Source organism: Pseudochaenichthys georgianus, unplaced genomic scaffold (assembly GCF_902827115.2).
Source record: "Pseudochaenichthys georgianus unplaced genomic scaffold, fPseGeo1.2 scaffold_441_arrow_ctg1, whole genome shotgun sequence".
Classification (NCBI taxonomy): domain Eukaryota; kingdom Metazoa; phylum Chordata; class Actinopteri; order Perciformes; family Channichthyidae; genus Pseudochaenichthys; species Pseudochaenichthys georgianus.
The window spans coordinates 220,552-232,445 of record NW_027263006.1 but is presented as its reverse complement, the minus strand read 5'-3'; the positions used below and the strand labels follow the sequence as shown (position 1 = coordinate 232,445).

General features: G+C 40.0%; 1 protein-coding gene across 1 annotated transcript in view; it reads right to left on the bottom strand.

The window, feature by feature from the left end:
* Positions 1-6,573: 6,573 nt before the first annotated feature.
* zdhhc17 (zinc finger DHHC-type palmitoyltransferase 17) overlaps positions 6,574-11,894 on the bottom strand; it is a 29,464-nt gene continuing 24,143 nt past the window's right edge. Inside the window, exons 14-17 of the mRNA XM_034078533.2 lie at positions 11,764-11,847; positions 11,530-11,687; positions 11,153-11,247; positions 6,574-9,633 (exon numbers count right to left, since the gene is read on the bottom strand). Of these exons, the coding sequence (XP_033934424.1) occupies positions 9,495-9,633; positions 11,153-11,247; positions 11,530-11,687; positions 11,764-11,847 (476 nt within the window). The 3' untranslated portion in view covers positions 6,574-9,494. The remainder of the gene's footprint in view (positions 9,634-11,152; positions 11,248-11,529; positions 11,688-11,763; positions 11,848-11,894) is intronic.

Below are 11,894 nucleotides of genomic sequence, written 5' to 3'. Positions count from 1 at the left end.
TTCAACATGTAAGAAGTAGAAAGTACAGGTATTTGAGTTCAACATGTAAGAAGTAGAAAGTACAGGTATTTGTGTTCAACATGTAAGAAGTAGAAAGTACAGGTATTTGAGTTCAACATGTGAGAAGTAGAAAGTACAGGTATTTGTGTTCAACATGTAAGAAGTAGAAAGTACAGGTATTTGAGTTCAACATGTAAGAAGTAGAAAGTACAGGTATTGTGTTCAACATGTAAGAAGTAGAAAGTACAGGTATTTGTGTTCAACATGTAAGAAGTAGAAAGTACAGGTATTTGAGTTCAACATGTGAGAAGTAGAAAGTACAGGTATTGGAGTTCAACATGTAAGAAGTAGAAAGTACAGGTATTTGAGTTCAACATGTAAGAAGTAGAAAGTACAGGTATTTGAGTTCAACATGTAAGAAGTAGAAAGTACAGGTATTTGAGTTCAACATGTAAGAAGTAGAAAGTACAGGTATTTGAGTTCAACATGTAAGAAGTAGAAAGTACAGGTATTTGAGTTCAACATGTAAGAAGTAGAAAGTACAGGTATTTGAGTTCAACATGTAAGAAGTAGAAAGTACAGGTATTTGGGTTCAACATGTAAGAAGTAGAAAGTACAGGTATTTGAGTTCAACATGTGAGAAGTAGAAAGTACAGGTATTTGAGTTCAACATGTAAGAAGTAGAAAGTACAGGTATTTGTGTTCAACATGTGAGAAGTAGAAAGTACAGGTATTTGTGTTCAACATGTGAGAAGTAGAAAGTACAGGTATTTGAGTTCAACATGTAAGAAGTAGAAAGTACAGGTATTTGAGTTCAACATGTGAGAAGTAGAAAGTACAGGTATTTGAGTTCAACATGTAAGAAGTAGAAAGTACAGGTATTTGAGTTCAACATGTGAGAAGTAGAAAGTACAGGTATTTGTGTTCAACATGTGAGAAGTAGAAAGTACAGGTATTTGAGTTCAACATGTAAGAAGTAGAAAGTACAGGTATTTGAGTTCAACATGTGAGAAGTAGAAAGTACAGGTATTTGTGTTCAACATGTGAGAAGTAGAAAGTACAGGTATTTGTGTTCAACATGTGAGAAGTAGAAAGTACAGGTATTTGAGTTCAACATGTAAGAAGTAGAAAGTACAGGTATTTGAGTTCAACATGTAAGAAGTAGAAAGTACAGGTATTTGAGTTCAACATGTAAGAAGTAGAAAGTACAGGTATTTGAGTTCAACATGTAAGAAGTAGAAAGTACAGGTATTTGAGTTCAACATGTGAGAAGTAGAAAGTACAGGTATTTGAGTTCAACATGTAAGAAGTAGAAAGTACAGGTATTTGAGTTCAACATGTGAGAAGTAGAAAGTACAGGTATTTGAGTTCAACATGTGAGAAGTAGAAAGTACAGGTATTTGGGTTCAACATGTAAGAAGTAGAAAGTACAGGTATTTGAGTTCAACATGTGAGAAGTAGAAAGTACAGGTATTTGAGTTCAACATGTAAGAAGTAGAAAGTACAGGTATTTGAGTTCAACATGTGAGAAGTAGAAAGTACAGGTATTTGAGTTCAACATGTGAGAAGTAGAAAGTACAGGTATTTGAGTTCAACATGTAAGAAGTAGAAAGTACAGGTATTTGGGTTCAACATGTAAGAAGTAGAAAGTACAGGTATTTGAGTTCAACATGTGAGAAGTAGAAAGTACAGGTATTTGGGTTCAACATGTAAGAAGTAGAAAGTACAGGTATTTGAGTTCAACATGTGAGAAGTAGAAAGTACAGGTATTTGAGTTCAACATGTAAGAAGTAGAAAGTACAGGTATTTGGGTTCAACATGTGAGAAGTAGAAAGTACAGGTATTTGGGTTCAACATGTAAGAAGTAGAAAGTACAGGTATTTGGGTTCAACATGTGAGAAGTAGAAAGTACAGGTATTTGAGTTCAACATGTAAGAAGTAGAAAGTACAGGTATTTGAGTTCAACATGTAAGAAGTAGAAAGTACAGGTATTTGAGTTCAACATGTAAGAAGTAGAAAGTACAGGTATTTGTGTTCAACATGTAAGAAGTAGAAAGTACAGGTATTTGTGTTCAACATGTAAGAAGTAGAAAGTACAGGTATTTGAGTTCAACATGTAAGAAGTAGAAAGTACAGGTATTTGAGTTCAACATGTGAGAAGTAGAAAGTACAGGTATTTGAGTTCAACATGTGAGAAGTAGAAAGTACAGGTATTTGAGTTCAACATGTAAGAAGTAGAAAGTACAGGTATTTGAGTTCAACATGAGAGAAGTAGAAAGTACAGGTATTTGGGTTCAACATGTGAGAAGTAGAAAGTACAGGTATTTGAGTTCAACATGTAAGAAGTAGAAAGTACAGGTATTTGGGTTCAACATGTGAGAAGTAGAAAGTACAGGTATTTGAGTTCAACATGTAAGAAGTAGAAAGTACAGGTATTTGGGTTCAACATGTAAGAAGTAGAAAGTACAGGTATTTGAGTTCAACATGTAAGAAGTAGAAAGTACAGGTATTTGAGTTCAACATGTAAGAAGTAGAAAGTACAGGTATTTGTGTTCAACATGTGAGAAGTAGAAAGTACAGGTATTTGTGTTCAACATGTGAGAAGTAGAAAGTACAGGTATTTGAGTTCAACATGTGAGAAGTAGAAAGTACAGGTATTTGAGTTCAACATGTGAGAAGTAGAAAGTACAGGTATTTGAGTTCAACATGTAAGAAGTAGAAAGTACAGGTATTTGTGTTCAACATGTGAGAAGTAGAAAGTACAGGTATTTGAGTTCAACATGTGAGAAGTAGAAAGTACAGGTATTTGTGTTCAACATGTGAGAAGTAGAAAGTACAGGTATTTGAGTTCAACATGTGAGAAGTAGAAAGTACAGGTATTTGGGTTCAACATGTGAGAAGTAGAAAGTACAGGTATTTGGGTTCAACATGTAAGAAGTAGAAAGTACAGGTATTTGAGTTCAACATGTGAGAAGTAGAAAGTACAGGTATTTGAGTTCAACATGTGAGAAGTAGAAAGTACAGGTATTTGAGTTCAACATGTAAGAAGTAGAAAGTACAGGTATTTGAGTTCAACATGTGAGAAGTAGAAAGTACAGGTATTTGAATTCAACATGTGAGAAGTAGAAAGTACAGGTATTTGTGTTCAACATGTGAGAAGTAGAAAGTACAGGTATTTGAATTCAACATGTGAGAAGTAGAAAGTACAGGTATTTGAGTTCAACATGAGAGAAGTAGAAAGTACAGGTATTTGAGTTCAACATGTGAGAAGTAGAAAGTACAGATATTTGAGTTCAACATGTGAGAAGTAGAAAGTACAGGTATTTGGGTTCAACATGTAAGAAGTAGAAAGTACAGGTATTTGGGTTCAACATGTAAGAAGTAGAAAGTACAGGTATTTGAGTTCAACATGTGAGAAGTAGAAAGTACAGGTATTTGTGTTCAACATGTGAGAAGTAGAAAGTACAGGTATTTGAGTTCAACATGTAAGAAGTAGAAAGTACAGGTATTTGAGTTCAACATGTGAGAAGTAGAAAGTACAGGTATTTGAGTTCAACATGTGAGAAGTAGAAAGTACAGGTATTTGAGTTCAACATGTGAGAAGTAGAAAGTACAGGTATTTGAGTTCAACATGTGAGAAGTAGAAAGTACAGGTATTTGAGTTCAACATGTAAGAAGTAGAAAGTACAGGTATTTGTGTTCAACATGTGAGAAGTAGAAAGTACAGGTATTTGTGTTCAACATGTAAGAAGTAGAAAGTACAGGTATTTGTGTTCAACATGTAAGAAGTAGAAAGTACAGGTATTTGGGTTCAACATGTTAGAAGTAGAAAGTACAGGTATTTGAGTTCAACATGTAAGAAGTCAAAGTAAAAAGTTGTCAGGAAAATAAGAAGTGGAGTACTAATACCAGAAACATGTACTTAAGTACAGTAGCGAAGTATTTGTACTCCGCTACCTCCCACCTCTGGATAGTGATACACACGCAGAGATACAGGTGTGTTATTATGGCGTGTAAAGAGATAGAGGAAGAGTCCTGCCCTCCCTCCTCTTCCTCCTCCCTCCTCTTCCTCCGCTTAAACAGAACCAGACGTCGGCAGATGTTTTTGCAGCATGTCATAAAGAAACCTTGGACTGACGAGGAGGAATGTTTCTGTGAGTCAGAGGGTTCGTAACATCCCGACTCTAAACAGCAGCTGCATGTGTTGGGATGTGACATTTGGTCTTCACAAAGCCCTAACCAGGCTCGGGGAGTAACCGATGGTAACGGGTAACTGTGTCCCCCTTAGTTACAATAAATCAGATTACTGTCACTTTAAAAGAAATTGGGGATGACTACGACTTTCCAATGCTGTGAAATGTGTGAACCAGAAGAGCCTGAAACGACCCTTAAAGCAGTGGTTCCCAAACTTTTTCAGTCGGGCCCCCCTTGGGTAATTGGAAATATTTTTGGGACCCCCCCAAAACCCGGTTCCCATCTATATTGGGAGGATTAATTGTTGTAAAAACATTACATTTTCTCTACTAATAATAATAAGACACAAATATCCAACTATAATTGTATATTTTATTATGGATTACACATGAACAAAAGCGCTTGTAATAGATACTGTGAATTAATTTGGCCTGATTAAAACTAGCAGGCCTTCTTCCCTGAGTAGTCGATTTTAAATTCAAATTTCTTTAAGGAAAATATATTAATGAACTACTATTTCTACTGCAGGTTGCAAACGATCACATCACTTTACCATTCCTATTCCACAGCCTATCAGTGACTTGTGTGTGCTTGCTTTCCCTCGCAGATCTTCTCAAACCGGGGCTGCTGTTTTGAGACGGCTCCTCAGTTCATTCTCAATGTTCAGCTTTGATCTGTATTTGGTTTTGATGGCAGCAAGAAAAGCCGATCTCACACAAGTAGGATGTTGCAAAAGGCAGCGTTAGCCCACAGCTCTCTGGCCAATGAGAGATTTTCGAGCAGTGTTTGTTTACAATTTAATAATACATTTGATTTATATAGCACACTTTAAAAACAACGTCATCTCAAGGTGCTTCACAAAGCTAAAAGGAGAAAATAATAAAATAAAAAAATCTTCCCGCGACCAACCCTGCAGTACCTCCGCGACCCACTAGGGGTCGCGCACCACAGTTTGAAAACCACTGCCTTAAAGCATTGTGCTGTGTGTGAGCGTCTCTGTAAAGTCTGTGTATTCACTCTCTGTCCTACACGGCTTCTTGGAGCTCCCCCCCCCCTCCCTGTGAGCCCAGTGTGCTCTGATTGGTCGGGACGTTGCGAGGCTCGTTGCTGCGAGGAGCGGACAGGTTTCTGTGTCGGCGATACAGCGAGGACAAGCGAAACTCATCCTGAGCACACACACACACACACTCACAGCCGAAGTAAAAACAATAAGTGTGGCTTGATATCGAGAAAGAAAAAGGTTTATAACGCTGTGAGAACGGGTCTGCGGAGAGCATTCCTCCACCATCCCAACTCGTCTACTACCAGCGTTCAGGGAGCTCTATGCAAGTCAATGGGACGCCCTGCTAGTTAGCCAAGGGGTCCTGGTGTGGGAGGGGCTCCGCGGATTGGTCCATTGTTGTTGATGTGGGCGTTCACACGTCACAGAACCCAGGAAGCAAACAATGGAAGAAGAGGAATGTCCAACGAGGCGTTCTGGGGCAGCAGACAGGTCTTCTGTGATAGAGCTTTACTCGCTACAGGGCGCACTTTGAGGGGTTGTGACTGCAGACCGTTCACATGCAGAACAACCTTCATAACACGAGGGGACGGGTGAGAACCGGAAACGCATCATGGGAGCTTTAACTAACACACCTGAAACATGTGCTCAACTTATATTATACTTCTTTAATGTGTTAATAAGCCCAAAGTTCAGTCAATTAAAGCTGCCAACACTTTTTGTCACAAAAATGGAAAGCTGGTCTTTTCTTAATGCAAGAAAAAATAACCTTCATTTGATTAATTTTGCTAACTTATAACTTCATTTATGAGGAAATATGTACCTCGAGCGAGGGGCCCAGCCCTTCGTATAACTTTCTGTGTGTGACTCAAGGAAAGATGTTTGGCCATCCGTGGTGTGTAGGCTCCTGCCGCCAAGTCACACATGTTGAACGTTTAACTAGCTGTGAATGTAAGGAAACCGTTTTGGATCAATAGTCTGCAGCTTGTTAATGTTTCTTTCTATCCTCTGAAACAACCCTTGCAGCACTGTACTGTGTGTATTAAACTAAATTAGAGCATTTTCTGTCAGCTCAGATTTTATTTTTGCTTTTTTAAATCGCAGTATGTGTTTCAAAGTCTTCCTTTAAATACACACTTTGTTTTACTAGTTGTGAATGTTAGGAAACAAAGTGCAATTTGTCATTGTTTACTTATATCCCCGTGTCCTCCGCAGCTTGTTACGCTAAGCACTTCGGACCTAAAGGCTTCGGTTACGGCCAGGGAGCCGGAGCTCTGGTCCACGCTCGGTGAAGAGAAGATCCCGAGCAAAAAACAGCATTATTGTCCTTGCGTTTCCTCCCGTAGGTGCTCATGACACGAATAAAAACATTACCAAACTCCACATTTGACTGTATTTTATTATTAAAGCCATTAAAACTGAACCATGCCCATATGTTTACATCTGAAGCGGAGTTACAGTGATGTCTGAAGGTGGGCAGAGAGGCACTGGAGATGATTATGTGCTTTTTTTTTTTACTTGATTTTTATTATCCCCACGTGACGGGCGAGGGGCGGACAGAGAGTGTTCAGGCTGCTGGAAGAACTAGTGAGGACTGAGTTCGTGTCCTGGATGAGTGCTGAACTCCGCCCGGAAGCAAACAAACAAGCCCGCGTTTCCCTCCCGTCACTAAAGAACAACCCATGTGGTCCGTTACTGATTCTGATATGAACCCTTGAAACTTTAAAGCACACATAAACCAGCTCAGAAATGACATCAGTGTTGGTTAGCCAGAGTGAAATGATGAATAATCCTCCGTCTGATGATGCAAACATGAGGCCCAATAATGTCCGGAGGCCTTAATGTAATATAACCTCCCTTTATACTTCAAACTATTGCATGAAACACAGCTTTTTAGAAAACCAACACAAAGGAATCGGCGTCTGCCTTAGTTCTCTAGTGTCTTTGCTTTACAATTTGTACATCCAGTGGTGTAACAAACCCAGCGATATATATATAAAGTAGGGATTTTAAAATAAAAACCCCCTTCAAGGATGACTACACAAGAATGGGACATTAAAATATATCACACTTGTACATGAGGGTTGGAAGAAAAAAATCCCACTAAGAAACACACTGGATTTGAGATTTTTAAAAAGAAAACAAGACGTAAAATGAACTGAAAAGTACTTGCAAATACTTAACATTCACTATATACAGACACGTGGCTCGCCGGGCTGTCACCATGGTGATGATTATGGACTGGGGGGTCGAACATGCAGTGATTTTCGGCAGAGGGGGGGGGGGGGGGTGCCTATCGACAGCAGTGTGGGACGTCACTAAAAGCCATACAGTCACTTCTTCTTCTTCTCCTCTCAGTTTGGTTTGAAGAAATCCCCTTTTCACCAGCTCATAGAGTCCGGCTGTGAACACGGAAACGATGATACCCCAAAGTGTAACGATAGAAATGTATAGAACGGGTCAACAGGACATAGAAACGGCCAGCTAGCATGTTGGGCAATTTGCCTAATTAGCACAAGTGGCGTTAATTAGCATATGCAGACAATAGTTCAAAAATTACGTTGCTGATTTGGACCATTTTGGATTATTATTGAGTCAATTTCTTACATTTTCAGGATCATAAATGGCAGTTTTAACCAGAAAGTAGTCTTATTTTTACTCTATGGGCTGGTTTGTATACATTCTGGATCATTTGGATTCGACATATTGCTAAAAATGTGAGTTATCTATATCCAATGGTCGCAACACTACTCATGCTAGTCAAAATCAGTCCTCCGAGAGCACAAATATGGCCACTTTTGGTTAAAACTGCCATTTTTGATCCTGAAAATGTCAGATATGGACTTAAAATCCCCAAAACCACTCAAATGGTCCAGTCATTAGCTATTATACAAATTGCCCAACATATGCAAGTTAGCATCCATCAGCTTCTATGTGCTTAGGACCCGTACTATACATGTCTATCATAAAAACGTTTGGAGTTCTCAACATGTCCGGGTTCACAGTGCTGGCAACTAGAAAATAAAGTAAAAAAATAATCCAGGAGCACCTCAAAGCTAACACTGACGAAAATAAAAACAGTTATACAGAGCGAGATTTATGTACAGGTGCACATTCTCAACCGTCCATCCTGCTGCTGCGGACAGGAAGTGATGGGGGGGTTCGAAAGGGAAAAGGGGGCGGGGCATATCCTCCTCTGTAAACAATGGAAGCGTCCTGGTGTTCAGTAACAGCCAAACAAAATAAAGATCAGTGCAAAAATGTAGGCAGACAAACACACAAAAAAAGACTTTTACAGCTTTCTGAAAACACACATGGAATGAACCGTCCTGTAAACGCGTCTGCCGTCCTGCTAATAAATATACGCTCGATGTACCTGCCGATAAAGTTTTTTTATGGTAACTTCCCGGGCTTCCTTCCTCGTCACACAGCTACAGCTTTAATAATTGTATCGTCATAAAAACCTAATGCGCTAAAAAAAATGATGCGAAATGTAAAAATGATGGCGCTAGAACATTAATGTATAAATAGTTATAAAATAAATATTCCTGTATCACATTGTCTGTAGGGTTTTCTCCGTCACTTTAACGGTGGGTTCTGCTGAAGGACTCATGCATTACGTTACTGCACAACAGCTGCTTCTAGGATAACCCAACAAACTCTTCATTCCTCCAGCAGCTCCACCTGTAACCCAACACTCCCCCCCCTCTGATGAGATCAGCTATGTTGGCAAAACCCGGTGCAAAATCAAGAGGTTTTTTAAAAAGACATTCCCTTATTTCTATCATACTTAAAAACTAATTCATGTTTTTTTTAAAAATCAAAATCCTTCAGCCTTTCTCTGGACGCCACGGCGGTTACGTATCCTTTCCTGAACCATTTCAAAACATACACACAGGGCACATCAACAGGGACACCATAAATAAGAATAAGGACTCGGTAGAGGTGGGGGATGCTGCCACTTTTAAGCCTCCGGGATAAAACAGAAGATTATTTTCCCGTTGTTTTCCTCCCTCCTCCTCTCCTGCCTGGCAGCAACGCACCGTCCATCGGGAAAAGAGACGAGGAGGTGGAGGGGGAGCACGTGGAGGTACAGTAATGATGTTGTACAATAGTAGTAATAGTAGTAGAAGGAGGGTGGGGGGGGTGTGGTGTTGCCCTGTAACAGCATGCTAGTCTTGGCTGATTTTTTTTAATCTAAGTCTTTTTGATCGGTGAGGGAGAGATGGTTTCGAATAAAAGCAAGCGCTCCGAGAACAACATCGATCCCATATCGGTTATTCCTCTTCTTCTTCTTCTTCTACACCAGCTGGTATCCGGAGCCGGACGTCTGGTCGTACTCTATTGTGTACTGAGAGGTCCAGTCCACCGCCACGGGCCGGATCAGGCCGCAGCAGCGCACCTCGAAGAAATCTATCAGGTTCCTGATGCATCCGTGACTAGAGAGAGAGAGAGAGAGAGAGAGAGAGAAATATTAATTAAAAAAAATAGCACCAGAACCCATTCTTTAAGACTTGCTGAGGGGTTAATTGGTGGTGTGTCCCTTTTCCCTTTCCTGTAGTGTGTCCTATAGGTTTTAGTGCATGTAAATGGTCTGAAAAGGCTTAAGTTTCTATCCCACACACTCTCCCCCTGCCTGTAGATACACTACATACTGATATACACCTGAACATCAGCAGGAGAGGACTCTTTAAAGTAGAGACACTACATACTGATATACACCTGAACATCAGCAGGAGAGGACTCTTTAAAGTAGAGACACTACATACTGATATACACCTGAACATCAGCAGGAGAGGACTCTTTAAAGTAGAGACACTACATACTGATATACACCTGAACATCAGCAGGAGAGGACTCTTTAAAGTAGAGACACTACATACTGATATACACCTGAACACCAGCAGGAGAGGACTCTTTAAAGTAGAGACACTACATACTGATATACACCTGAACATCAGCAGGAGAGGACTCTTTAAAGTAGAGACACTACATACTGATATACACCTGAACATCAGCAGGAGAGGACTCTTTAAAGTAGAGACATTACATACTGATATACACCTGAACACCAGCAGGAGAGGACTCTTTAAAGTAGAGACACTACATACTGATATACACCTGAACATCAGCAGGAGAGGACTCTTTAAAGTAGAGACACTACATACTGATATACACCTGAACATCAGCAGGAGAGGACTCTTTAAAGTAGAGACACTACATACTGATATACACCTGAACATCAGCAGGAGAGGACTCTTTAAAGTAGAGACATTACATACTGATATACACCTGAACACCAGCAGGAGAGGACTCTTTAAAGTAGAGACACTACATACTGATATACACCTGAACATCAGCAGGAGAGGACTCTTTAAAGTAGAGACACTACATACTGATATACACCTGAACATCAGCAGGAGAGGACTCTTTAAAGTAGAGACACTTCATACTGATATACACCTGAACATCAGCAGGAGAGGACTCTTTAAAGTAGAGACACTACATACTGATATACACCTGAACATCAGCAGGAGAGGACTCTTTAAAGTAGAGACACTACATACTGATATACACCTGAACATCAGCAGGAGAGGACTCTTTAAAGTAGAGACACTACATACTGATATACACCTGAACATCAGCAGGAGAGGACTCTTTAAAGTAGAGACACTTCATACTGATATACACCTGAACATCAGCAGGAGAGGACTCTTTAAAGTAGAGACACTACATACTGATATACACCTGAACATCAGCAGGAGAGGACTCTTTAAAGTAGAGACACTACATACTGATATACACCTGAACATCAGCAGGAGAGGACTCTTTAAAGTAGAGACACTACATACTGATATACACCTGAACATCAGAGTGAATATTAAACCTCTTTTAGTCATTTCTAAAATAATGTCACATTCTCATTACTTATATCCAAATGCATCAAAACTAACTTACTTGAAGGGGCTTTCGATGGACGTGGCTGTGACTTTAAAGTGCTTGTATCTCCGCGCGTTCATCCTCTCGTTGGTGGTGATTCCCAGAGCTGCGATCTGACGGAGGAGAAAGCAGAGACATATTGGAGAGTCTGTTGGGTAGGTCTAACTACAAATCTATGCCTGCGTTTTAAAAGTTCAACAGAAAATCTCATTCTTGAGTCTTTTATTAAACCGATATATTCCTGCACTTCAACTTTATCTGCATATTGAAATATGAATGCTTGTTTGTATGTCGTCTCCTCCTGACTGTTGTACATGTCTCGTTTGTTTTCTTTAAGGTATAAAGACAATAAAGGATTCTATTGTTAGTTTGAAATCCAAAATGTAGATCCAGACCTGGTAGAGTTGACACATGATGAGCACGGCGACCCACATGAAGTGGAAAATGCTGTTGAGGAACATCCAGAACATCCAAGGAGAGCAAGAGGCGATCTGAGTCAGGTAGAGCCAGAAGCCGTCCTTAGCGTAGCTGGTGGCGCAGTGGATCCTCCAGTCTGAGGACACGAGAGAAAAGGAGTGACGAGGAGGAAACACGACGGAAAGGAGGGAGAGGAAGTGTTCTGTACTCACAGGAAATGCAGCCGTAGATCATCCAGCAGATCATTAAGAGCAGGAAGAACAGGTACCCCATGAAGTAGCGGTGATTTCCACTTCCTGTAGAGGAGACAACGCAAGGGTTTCCGTTATCGAAAGAACGTACT